This window comes from Anopheles bellator, chromosome 2 (assembly GCF_943735745.2).
Source record: "Anopheles bellator chromosome 2, idAnoBellAS_SP24_06.2, whole genome shotgun sequence".
NCBI lineage: Eukaryota > Metazoa > Arthropoda > Insecta > Diptera > Culicidae > Anopheles > Anopheles bellator.
Genome location: NC_071286.1, coordinates 58,138,833 through 58,152,143, shown reverse-complemented (window position 1 = coordinate 58,152,143; position 13,311 = coordinate 58,138,833). Strand labels below are relative to the sequence as shown.

The 13,311-nt window shown below is 43.8% G+C and overlaps 3 protein-coding genes across 3 annotated transcripts in view; 2 read left to right on the top strand and 1 right to left on the bottom strand.

The window, feature by feature from the left end:
- Window positions 1-13,311, bottom strand: part of LOC131211610 (uncharacterized) — a 28,896-nt gene that overhangs the window by 14,046 nt on the left and 1,539 nt on the right. The gene's annotated exons all lie outside the window — the stretch shown is intronic.
- LOC131211611 (uncharacterized) lies at window positions 5,425-6,560 on the top strand. Its single transcript, XM_058205164.1, has 2 exons — window positions 5,425-5,530; window positions 5,607-6,560. Exons 1-2 carry the CDS (start codon window positions 5,483-5,485, stop codon window positions 6,486-6,488), a joined length of 930 nt encoding a protein of 309 aa, XP_058061147.1. The 5' UTR covers window positions 5,425-5,482; the 3' UTR covers window positions 6,489-6,560.
- Window positions 7,570-8,563, top strand: LOC131211612 (uncharacterized). The gene is made up of 2 exons (XM_058205165.1): window positions 7,570-7,688; window positions 7,760-8,563. The coding sequence occupies exons 1-2, from the start codon at window positions 7,644-7,646 to the stop codon at window positions 8,384-8,386; spliced, it is 672 nt and encodes a 223-aa protein (XP_058061148.1). The 5' UTR covers window positions 7,570-7,643; the 3' UTR covers window positions 8,387-8,563.

Here is a 13,311-nt window from a genome sequence, read left to right as displayed (position 1 = left end):
CGCGGATCTTATCAAGCGAGCTGGAGAATCCTGTGACCGCGTCCAGCAGCTCGCTGGCAATGAATGTGGGCACTTGCTCCAGTTCGCTCAACTTGGCATTGAGTTTGTCCACGATGCGCTGCGGGCCAAAGAACACGTTTTCACCGCGGAACTCCTCGAAAAGGCCCACGTTAACGTGACCGATTTCGGTGATGTCCAGCTTTTTGTACAGGTCGTCCACCGTGGAGGTCAGCAAATCGTTCGCCGTGACGATGCAGTTGGTGTAGGAGACGCCGGCCAGGTTCATGTTCAAGTCGGCGCTCTGACGAACGAAGCTCAGACACTGCTGGTCGACGCTCGAGGGCTGTCCATTGATCTGCGTCAGCAGGGTCTCCTCCTGTTTAATCGAGGTGCCGATGAAGGTGTTCTTCACCTGGATCACGCTCTGGTGGAACTGGGAGATGGTTGCCGAGCTTCTCAGCCGATAATCGGAGATCGTATTAACCACATAGTCCTGGATTTCCTTGTACCGCGGGTGAATCTCGTTCAGCTTGTCAATCACTGCCACGGTGTCCGGGCGTTGACCGTTAGCCACCTAGGGTCCAATACCGTTTTGGGACAAGTTATATCACTTTGCTAGTCACAGTGACAGTGCTGCTGCTCTACTTACGCTCACTACAATTAGTAGAACAATCGGTGCGAGGAACGATTTCATTTTGAGAGCCTGTGCCTTCGCTCGAACTGCTCACTGCTTGCTAACTGGTCACCGAATAATGCAATCGTCCACCGAGACCCTGACTCTTTATACATGGTCGAAACGTCAAAGGGTAGAGGGTGGGCCAACATTCCTTAATCGATATCTGCAAACGGCTTATCGCCATTTGTTTCGAATGTTAGACTTTTCGATTTTATTGTCCAGATAAAATGCGTAAGCCGAGCACCGGCAACCCGGCTAAGCGGTTGCCCAATTTTTAGGATCGTTCTGCGTTATTTCCGCAGCGTTTTGAGATTGTAGCAATTGTAGCCAGGTCATTCCGATAGAAGCCGCAAGCCGACAGGATGTTCCGGCTTACCGACCATCTCGGCCGAGTGTGGCAATCGATGTAACGAAGAAGACGGCGACCACGAAGAAGAAACCATCGCAAAAAGTGGACAGGAAGTGATTCCATTTTTCACGTCGGAATAATTCTATCCCATCGAAGATGGAGATTACAATCAGGCTGATTGTATAAAGATTTTCTCATCCTGATGCAACACTTCGCTCCCTGAGCCCTATCGCTGTCGCTTTCATTCCCTGTAAGTGTGTGAAACATTTTACCTGGAGTTTTACCGGGCACCCCGAAAACCACACCGTGTGTTAACCTATCAATCATGTTTTGTACTGTGTAAAGCTTTCTTCCGCTGAAAGCTGAGCTGCGTATACGACGGCCAAGTTCGTATGTTTCGAGCAAAGAAACACGACCAAAAATGTTTGCCGCACGTGGACGACCCGAACACGTGTGTGTTTATTATCCCGGGGGGCTTTATCAAAACAACTCATTGGCAAAGGAAAGTTTTTGGCCCCTGAAAAGGAAAATGTTTGGTACAAGTTAGAGGCTTGTGGGGCAGAAAACGAAATGGTACCTTCGAACCTTTCTCCACTGTGCAGCCATTTTCCGGAATGTATAATGTATTTTAAGTTTTCCGCTCACATTTACTAAATAATGTTTCAAGCCAGTTAAGTAAATGTTCGAAAGGCATCTCTCCGAACTGCTGCTCACTCAATGGAACGGTTTTGTGGGGTTTCGAACAATGGTTTATTGGTGTTTGTCTACAGACATTAGTTCAATGTTTGATTAGGAAGCGAACTTCAACGCCAAACACCTTTCGCACATCGTTTTCAGTCAGCTCTGTTTAGGCAACCGGAGTCTGACCGGAGTCGGTGGTAGCTTCAACATCTGTAGCTTCAGTGGTGACTTCAATATCGAGCTGACCCTGGCACACCTGAACGATCTGAGTCCGAGCTAAGTTGAGCGTCATCAGCAGTAGCTCAGATCCACTGTCCAGACAATCATGGCACTCCTGTTCCACCTGTTCCAGCTTCTTCTCAACCTGAACTACCACGTCGAACAGTTCGTTCACAATGTACGACGGATTGTCACGCACTGTCTCGAGCAGCTCGTTCAAACGCTCGATGATGTTTTGAGGCGAGTGGAAAATGTTTTCTCCTCTGAATACACCAAAAATGCCGCTACCTGTGTACTGTGCCTCGTCCTGCTGGATGGTTTCGTAGAACTTCTGCACGGTAGCGGCCAGCTGATCGTCCGCGGTGTTGACGCAGTTTGTGTAGGACACGCCGACGAGGTTGACGTTCATATCGACGATGCTTCGCACAAAACCGAGACACGTTCCATCGACCCCTGGCTGCTGTCGGTCCAGGACGTTAAAGATGCCCGTTTCCTCGCGAATGGCACCGTGCACGTGCAGATCTACGGCGTCGATAATGTTGGCTTGGAAGTTGTGCACGACCTGCGAGCTGTTGAGCCGTGCCTCCGTGAATTCGCGGATCACAAAGTCCTGCACCTCCCGGTAGCGTGGTTGTAGATTCTTCAGTGCCACAATGACCTCAGTTGAGTTCTCTCGCTGGGCTATCGCCATCGCGAAGATGCTGCCAAGCACGAAAAGTACTACTTTTGTCGCCATTTTTTTTTGCTTGAAACTGAGTGAGTGAAAACTTCTGCTGAGACTGATTTGCAAGTGACTGCTGCGATTGTTAGACAACTAGGAGTATGATCTCCATTCCATCAGTACCATGGCATTATATACTCGATATATCTGCCCTGGCCCTGACTTGTGCATTTGGTCATCCCCTCCCGAGCCAAATGTGAACTTCTTTGTGGATTCATGTATCGACATAAGAAAAGGGGCGCTTCTCAAGACACCCTTAGGGATTCCCACTTATCAATTCACTGGAATTTGGAATTTGGGTCAGTTGAGGGTTGCTCATAGACCCAGACAGTGAGCATCCGTTCGATATATGCATAAATTGAGGAAGGTCACTAATAATGAGCACGCAAAGGGAAAGGTCTTCGAAACGTCGGTTTCATTCGAGTGGCGGTTATTGTTTTCATAGATCCTACCGGGGCGACAGTGCCAACAGTTGGTCCCCGAGCTGATTGATCAGGTTTGATTGACAGGATACGGTAGATAACCATACGGCCGGGCTACCGTACTGTGTGTGATTTCGCTTTAATGATTTGGCCGCACGGGCTTCCAGGGATCGATAAGACCGCGGCGACACAGATTATCGCATGACGTCACGCCGTTGTTTGATTTACAATCACAGAACCTAAAGACACTGCCCGCGCCGTCGGTTGTAAACCAGTGCAAGCGGAAGGAATAAACTTTTTGTGGCCAAAAAATATCTAATCTGGCGACTTTTAATCATCCGCGGACGATTTTTTTGGGCAACGACGATTTCTACAAGCATGTGCACAACTTGTTTTGCCGCCTATTAATAGCCGCCCAAAAACCAATGAAAGAAATTAGTGCCATTTCACGATGACTTATTGTGCTTTAAAGGATGTGATACCTTTGAACACCAGATTGGTGCTAAAAGACTTTAAAAGATGTTTAAAAATAACCCAGCCACCGCTCTGTGGCACGATTGATAAGCCGGGGCCTTTTGAATGAATGAAAATGGCCAGCCATACGTAAGTGGCACGCAGGATAGAATGGGAGCTTTTGTAGAAGAGGTGCATAGTGGGGAGATTTTGTTAGTTTTAGCAATGTGCTAGAAGCAAGTAAAATAATATTAAAATATACAGCAAAAACACTGTAAATTTGCTGTACCTTGAAAGCTTCATATCGGGTCGGTGGCTAACAATTTTTTCATGGTCACTGTAAATTACAGACATTTTCGTTTCGCTTCGAAACGAAAGCAAGCAAGGACAGTGCGGCAGCAGATGAAAAAACAACAACCGGCCCTTGCTTTGAAATTGGGAAAGTTTTTCGCAATGCACTGAAATTGTTGGCAGGAATAGCTGGGAAATAAGCGCAAGACATAGGACCGAGAACACAATCCAAAAAGACCCTCGTCGACGGTTTCGCTATGGCGGTTTTCTCGATTAGTGTTCGGCTTGAAACCCAACCTCAACAAACTGATTGTTCGTATAGTGAAGGAAATTGTTTTTCAAATTGGATTATGAAGAAGGCAGAATAGAATTCGTGCAGTCGATTACAATGTCCTGCTTTGGTTCCGAGGTAGAAATTTGGATTTCGTTGCATGCTTCAAACTGAGTTCGAGAAAAAGATGGTTTTTATGCACTAAGTAATAACTGGGCCAAGGATAGAAATCGATCAATGAATCACAGCATTGCCTAATCCGTAAGAAGGACCTATCATTTAAGAGTAAATTTATTGATGTTTACGTACCATCACTATCAACACTTTAGTAGTCGCTGATACTTAACAGTCCTACGCCGACTATTATCTTCCACTGTTGAATCTACGTGTGACGTTGTGCCAGTAAACTAATAGACACTCCAAAACCTACCTGCGTCACAGTCGCTTAATGCGCAAGACAACAAAGTGCATCTTATAACCGCATGTTGACCTTACTTATCGATCATCGATTGTCTTCTCAACCTAGACCATGGTACAAATGAATGGAGCCTCACTGGTACCGCAATATTGAGGCACGTGTACAGTGCTAGTGAACCTGTGATAGACTTCCTAGAAAGCTTTCTTCTGCTTCGTCCAGCTGAGAATGACTTTGATTCGAAAACCCCCGGTTTATGAAGGTCTAGGCCTGAAGATAGCCTGATAGTCTCTATCAGGCTAGCTTGACCGCGGAGTACCTTTTTATCCGAGTGTCAAGTACTACTCTTAAGGAACTGACGCTAGCCGATCAAAGACAATGCCATTAATAGAATATGACCTAATCCGAATGTCACCACCTTGCCTAAGAATATCGTGCCGTTATCTATAATTTCTCCAATAGTTGTATCGATTTTGGACCATATGCTCCGCTGGGTTTCACGAGCAAAGCATAATGCATCAATCATGCATCAATTACCATCTAATTATGCGAACGCCGAAGGATAGGGTGCGAAAATGTTACGGTAACTGATAACGGGGCAACTACTGGGGCCTTGAGAATGAGCGATTGTCGAATGTACTGTCTCTTTCCTGCTTTACCCACCGGTAGAAAGTGTGGGCTATGTTTTGGGGTGATGATACCGAATGATATTTTAGATATCTCAACGATCGCCAAAGGCATAGCACGAGGGTGGATTGAGTGGAGCATCGTCGGAACCAACACCACCACAAGAGGTGGTTCCCTGGGTTAGAATGATGTTCGAGTGCTGATTCGTGTGTAAAGACAGTCGATGATGAAGTACTTGAAAACTAATTCCAACTTGGTATAAAAACTTCAGTGGACCCAGGACGGCACAAACAGTTGGGTTCAGCCGAATCGGATAGACATAATAGCAGGAGACTACCGAGAAGTCACCGAGGAAGAATGACATCGTTTGCTCTACCCGTCGTCCTGCTGTTGGCAGTTTTTGGTGTAAGTTCATTGTTTGCTTATGGCATAGCTTTTCTGTTGGAGCTAATTTTTTGGATCTGAATAAAACCCATTCCAGGCATCGCTGGCACAACGAGACACATCGCTCCGAGTAATCGATGCGCTGCGCGAGGTGAATCCAGCGTTTCGGGACCTTAGAAACCAGGTCGTCAATGCAGTGGCCAGTGCCAAGCTGAACAGCTCGGAAGTAGTGTACAAGTTCAACGTGGAGGTAGCGACGCGCAAGGAATCCTTTCTCAACAGTGCTATCAGTGCCGAAGCCGGTGTACTGCGCCAGGTGAATGGCCAAAGTTTGGAAACTGATACGAGCTGCCTGGGCTTCCTGCGCCAAAGTGTCGATGTGAACATGAACCTTGCCGGTGTATCGTTTACGAACTGTCTCAATACCGTCGACTCTACGCTCTCGTCGGAAATCGTCAGTTTCTATAACGTGCTTCAGGTTAACGAAACGTCGTACGTCAACCTCAGCGTGTATGACGTGTTCCGGGGACAGAACGTGTTCGTCAACCCGCAGACGATCATCGATCGTTTGATGGAGAAACTTTCGGCCCTCCAGCAAGCTCCTGTGGAGTTGGTTCAAGAGCTTTCCGAACTTGTGCAAGCGTTCGAAGCCCGACTGTCTGATATCCGGGCGGCCTACGAAGGATGTTTGTCTCAGAACGATCAGCTTCTGCAGAGTACCTTGAACACGGTGCTATTGCAGTTGCAGCAGATTTGTCTCGGTGTTCTGCTGCCTGCCGACCCTACGGATGTTCCCTCCGAACCTACAACCGATCCCAGCGAGGAAACGGAACCGGCAGAAACCGAACCAGCGGAAACGGTACCGACTGAACCCGAACCAGCTGAGACAGAACCCGCAGAAACGGAACCGACAGAAGCCGAGAGTGAAAATCCACACCCGGAGACCCCTGCACCTGCAGTTTTTAGATATAAGCCTTGAGTGAATGCATCAGTATAGAAAATCAATATCATTTTTTTCGTCCAATAAAACACTTAACATTTAATACTTCTACTTTAAATTGTATAAAATAATTCGCAAATGATTAAAAGTTCTTGTAAAAGTAAAGCCAATAGAGTTCTTGAATGAGAGGTCGATACATCAAGTACACATTCCACAGTTTGCTTCGATGATCGTATTTTTTTAAATTAAAGGATCGGGCTGTGTCTTACTTACGATGATCGTGATACATTTAGTCGCATTTGAGTGTTAAGTAGTAATGAAAACTAGTTCATTTCGATTCTAAGTTCAAAAACAAATAAACCAATCTACTGTTCCATGCAGTTGGTTGATTGTAAGTTGTTTTCCATATAGCAACTTTTCCTATTTCATTTGGTTTTTAATCGATAGTTCTTATTTCTTATTTGAATTTCTATTAAATTTCGAAGGACTACCAATAACATATGACTATGAATAATATTTCGGTTTATTAGATCGTTAGTTAATTTTATCCACCCACTTTACATTTGAGCTTTACAGTTAATAAGATCATCGAATGGAAATAGAAGTGCATTGTGGCTCACATCAATTTTACCTATGACACCAGGTATCCGATAAATAGATCGATATTCAGGCAGCAAAGTATATTTCCAAATCACGCCTCCACGTGAACCCCAAAGCAGGGGAGTATCATAAGTGCATTCCAGCACATGATTGAATGTTGTCTTCAAGGCTTATTATTGATTGCTTTGCATTCGATAGATCATCGCCACAGGTACGTTCCCAGAATTAAGTAGCGGTCCTCGAATCGGGTGGTTCACACCCGATTTACGTTGCAGAAGATAAAGCAGTTTGAGATAAAGCACTGCCTCTCCCACAGATGCTGATTCATAGGTTTCCTTTCGACTTGCGAAACGGTTGCGGATCCAGCGCTCAGTGGTTGCTTATCTTGGTTGCCGCTTTAACTGGACGCGATACCATCTTATCGATATCGGTGGTGGTCACTTGAAAACGGCGCCCCTGCGATAAGTGGGAAGTGGGAAGCGATCATTATAAAATGAAAACTTACGCTTCACACCCGCTCATTCGTCGTTGTGGTCACGAAAGAAGCAGAGTTCCCCAGGAAAGGAGTAGTAACCCGAAAAATATTGACGCAGTATGAGGGCACTGCTTTTGCTAACGGTGGCCTCGTTCGCTGTGGCGGTAAGTAGTTAGCTGGCTCCGATGGAGACAAAATGTACGTCATCTTGAACACTTTCATCCGTGGCTAATAGAACGTCACAGCGGAGCGTGCGGCCACGTTGCAACTCTTCACGGACCTGAGGCGCACCAAGAAGGTCCTTTCGCCGGGCAATGAGGACTTTGTGTCGATCGTGCAGTCGGAGTTGTTGCTCGCGGAAGAGGAATATGTTCGCTCGTCGATTACCAGCGAGTCGGGCATTCTCGAGCAGCTGACAACTAGTGATGCCTTAACAAGCGGTCCGCTGTGTGTGACATTCGTCAAGCAGAAGGCAGAGATCATGATGAATTTGGCGGGCATTTCGTACGCATCCTGCCTGAAGCGTGTGGACGATGAACTGTTCAAGGAGCTTTCGGACGCCACTAACGGGGCCATTTCGCGTGAACAGTATGATCAGGCCAATGTGTTGAATGCTTTCCGCGGTGAGAACATCTTCGTCGACCCGGCAAACATTCGCAGCAAGCTCAACGAGCGAATGCGCGGCACGTACAAGCTTCCGGTTAGTTTGAGCAGTGAGGCGATCGCTGAACTAAGAAAGGAGCTAAACGAAGTGAAGGACGACTTCGTTGAGTGCATGAAGACCGCACGGGCAGGTCTCGAGAGTAGTTTGAGCACAACGGAGCAACAGCTGAAGATAGTGTGCGCTGACAAACGTAATTAGAGTCATTAGTACATACTGGCGTCGTAGCTGAAAATAGCATGTATCGAATCTAATATATTTTTGCTTTGATATACACGGATCGAACCTTTCACTAAATGGTATCTCATGGACGTTCAATGCGATAATATTTGTAACAAAAGTTGACAAGGACCATTAAAGTATTGAAACATTTGGTTATTTATAATTTTTTTTTATGACACATTTTAAGCTTTTTACAATATCTTGAATGAACTCATGATATTGTAATGCAGATGGTGGTGAACTCAGATGTTTTATAGTAGCATAACGGGATGACTTGCAGGGTGTTCCATCAAGTTCCGTAATATTGAAATGTTAAATAACTCCACTATTTTTCACTTAGATTTTTACAAATTAGCAAGCTTTTGAAACGTTAGTCTATGCCGTTTTAGTCATAAATTAAATTACGAAAAAAGTGGACTAGAATTGTAGCGCTTTGCATTGAAAATAATCGTTCAACATTTAAAACTGTGTGTGCTTATTATGCCGAAGTTCTTCTGACTGCTTTCTGTGGGACTATTCGAAGAGTAAGGATCATGCCAGACAACCGAAGACCATTGAAGAATTGGAAGCTAATGTCACAGCGGAAATTGCTGCTATTACGTTTTCTATTGCCGATATGGTGTCAAACACAACGAGAAATTGTTAAAAGGGCCACTTTTTGAGTGTCTAATGGAGGCAGTTTTTTAATCGATATTGTTTTCTGAGTAATTAGTTAATAAACGGCAATTTATACCTCAAATAAATCTTGCTCATTTGCCAAAAACGACTGACAAATAGTGAAGACATTTGAAAAGTATGGGTCGTTATGGAACACCCTCTACATAACGAGTTCGATAATTGTAAAATACTGTATGAATATCTGAGCTCAAGCACATCATAAAGATAGTAAGAGAGTTCTGATAGCTTGGTGCAGCCAAACCAATAAGTCAATCAGTAGCCGATTATCAGTATAAGAGTTCAAAGTATCCGAATACAACCATATAGGATAATTAAAAAAATTAACACTAACAAGCAAGAAGGTGTCAACCGTGAGAAGGTGCTGGGTTTGGTTTAAACTAATTCAGTAATCTTTTTGTGCTTTACTGTATAAACAGCATCTTGCGCACAGCGAGGTTTTAAAATGAGATTTTTCTTGTGCGAGATAATTTTTTAAATGAAGATGTTATCAATGCTGATTGTAATGGATTTATGTACTTGGTTCAGTGAATTCTTTTGACTAGATTTATCTTTGCCTCTGGTATTTTACTTCCCCGAAAGATGTCCATAAGGCATTTCCGGGAAACAGATGTTATGACTGAAGCTTCTATTCGCGTTGTTGCTTTGCTTGTGATCACCTTGAATCTTTCTTAACAATATCGCATAGTTTACTTTTGTGTATTAGCGTCTCCTTTTCTTCTCCTTTCCAGGTTCTGGGAACTTCTGGCTTACTTTATTGTTTATTGAACACACAGTTTGTGAGTTTGGGGCATCTAGATCTTTGTTCACCGCTTGTTTATCAGACACGTGTAGGAAAAGAAGTCTGATTAACCGTGCAAATATTGGCATTAACCATCCCCGTCTTGATGCTCGCATCGAGATCAGCCTCAAGGATGACATATGTAAACAGAATCAACTGACTTCCTTTTTTGTGGATAACAAAATTCAGGGTAGCGTTAGTAGAAACATGGTTGCAGTTACGAATTGTAGCCTTCTTCAAACAAGCAGCTGGCGTATATAAGGTTCCACCAACTTGCAGAAGTAATTCAGTGTTTCGGTGTACCAACGTTCGCAACAAGTCATGAAGACATTCGTACTATTTTTGTCCCTCGTGGGAGCAGTGCTAACTGACCGCCCAGAAACTGCGGAAGTGATCGCCACATTTAAGAGAATAGCGCCAATGTACAAGGAAACACTGGACCAGGAAGAAAAGACTCTTTTTGCTTTAAAGAGTAACGTCACGTCACAGCTGGTCAATTTTCATCTGGACATCATCAACTCGAAAGCATCATTCGTCAATTTAGTTATCGAGAAGGAGGAATATATACTGCAGCAGATCGATTTCCAATCACAAGACGATTCACTTTGCCTCGGTTTTGTCAAAACGAGCAGCGATATGAATGTCAACCTGGCCGGTGTATCTTTCACCAACTGCATCAATACAGCCGACACAGCGCTCAATACCAAGGTGGCCGAATATTCGGGATCGCTAGGCAATTTGTCAACGAAGCTGTCGCAAATGCGTCTGCTTGATGTCTTCAAGGGGGACAACATTTTCTACAGCCCTGTTAACATTACGCAAAAGTTAAACGACAAACTGGCAAAGCTGCAGAAAAATTCTGGACTAACTGCGAAAGACATCGAAGATTTGGTAAATCACGTGTCGCAGGACTTGGGTGCCATTCTGAATGACTACAATGTTTGCATGAAAAATGCGTACAGTCTCGCGGAACAAGGCTTGAATATGTGCGTTAGCCAGATGACCCTGATCTGTGGAGCCACTCTGCGGATTGCGACATGCAATCCTCTTACAACTGAATGTTCTGACCACGCCGTCAGTCCGCGTTCGCAATAGGTGGTCGTTTGGGCTAATATTAAGCCTAAAAAAGGAGTAATCTGACTATTGGAAAATAAATGCATGCAACCACAAAAAACAGTTGTACGAATAATTTTCATGTGTTAATTGTGAGAATGAAGTTGACTAACTTTTGATTTTGATTTGATGTTTATGCAAAATATTTGATTAATAATTTATGTAAGCTTTTACTGTATTAGTCTATTATAAGACAATGGAGCCTATTGCAGTTTAATATTATTTGGTTTTTCAAAACAGAATTTAGTTTTTCGTTTCATGTTCAAACTTCAAATTTTATGCCAAAACGTTTTTGGAATAGATTGATGCTTTTACGAATCGTCTGCTTAAATGTAATCGATGCTTAAAAAGTCGTCTTAGGTCGTCTCAGATTAGCGCGGTGTTAGGTGAGAAGTCGTTTGGGCGTGTAGGACTTTTTGGTTTTAAAATGTCTTATTAGTCAATGATTGTGTTATTTGCAAAGTTATTTGTGAAGTACCACAAAATGTATTACGTTTTAGTTTAACAAGGAACAATAACCTCGTCAAATTTTAAAATATGCAGGTTCACCGAAAATAGTGACTCATTGCGATGAAGGTAGGTGAAAAGCAGGCGGACCTCTTCCAAGGACCGAAAATCCATGTTAGCGTTAAAATGCCGCCTGGAAGCACCTGAATGCAGCTCACAGAGACAGATATGTAAACTTTGACTTAAATCTTCCCAGAAATGTCCGGTTGGGTGTCGTTAATCTTCTTCATTACAAACAAAACAGATAACGCATTTGGTGAGGTAGATTATACTGGTCAGGTAGCTCGAGTATTTAATAGAGGCGATCCTGCAACAGCCGAACGACTTCCTTTCCGACCGCGTTTAATTGAAAGTGAACATGAATCTGCTTGTCGTGCTCCTAGGATTTGCCTGCGTGGTGTGCGCTGAGCGCCCGGGTGCTGTGCTTGTGATCGATACATTTAAGGAAGTGGCTCCCCAGTTCGCTGGACTGCTTCAGCAAAACGAAGGCCAGATATTTGAGGTTCAGCACCAGGGAATGAACGAGATCACTATGTTCCACACCAACATTATCACTGCGAAGGAAACGTTTGTCGGATCCATCATTCGGCAAGAGGATCAGTTGCAAGCCGCCATAGATCACCAAAATGTTGTGAAGACTGAAGCAGAGTGCACGAAGTTTATCTCGATAGCGGAGAATGCAAACGTCAACTTGGTAGGCGTATCGTTCACTTCTTGCGTGAACGCAGCAGATGAGGCACTCAATGTAACGGCGAAATCGTACTACGCTAACATTACTAATCTGGAAGCATCGCTTTCGGATTTGCGCCTGTTGGACGTTTTCCGAAATGATAACGTGTTCTACACACCCGATAGCATCGTGACGAAACTTCACCAAAAACTGGCGAATCTGAACAGCACAATTGGCCCTTCGTTGCCTGGCATGCAAGAAGAACTCGACACGTTGTTGGAAGATCTAGCCATCATTCAGGACAACTATATCAATTGCATGACGCTGGCGGAAACAGCATTCCGTGCATATATTGCGTTGGCACACAGTCAGCTGTCTGCCATTTGTAATAGCACAAGTGTTTAATAGTGTGTCAAATGTCAGCACAAACATATTACACTTTTCCTCAAGGTTTAATAAATGATGACTTTAAAACGTTTGCAAGGATGGTTTTGTTTGATGGGAGAAAAAATCGAATCCAGTCCAACATGACCAGCTAGCGGTTTTGTATGAGATCTGCACAATGTGTAAAGAACGTCGTACCTTCCTTCGTAAAATTTATGTATTAAATGTTGCCATAAGAACTATGTTTACGGGATTTTTTTTATCTAGCATAACCTTATCATTAAAAATAGATTTGTTGAAACATAAAGCTACCATTCTTCTGTTCAAAATGCTGCTTGATAGTGTTTGTCGATTTATAAATCTTCAACTGATGCATTTTCAGCATACCGTATGACTTTTTACCGTATGCTTGACAGAATAAAAAGGGATACTCTTACAATGGATACTTTTCGGATACTATAAACGTGCTACTGAGAAGTAATTTAAAAAATTACTGCCAGTTAATAATAGTTCTGAACTTTACCGGTGTCCTCATATTGCCTTTTGGTAGCGGTACTTCATTTACAGCATAATCACTGCACAAGGGTATTGCAATCTGTGACTTATTAACGGAGAGGAAAAGACCATCAATGTCACTTTATGATTTTATTTTTTTACGTGTTTCCGGAAGACTCTTGCGACCGACCCAAGTTGGTCATCCGTCGGGCATTTAGACCTTCGTTGATATGGTCATCAACATAAAATAACCACGGTTTTCCACAAGATACTCGCATG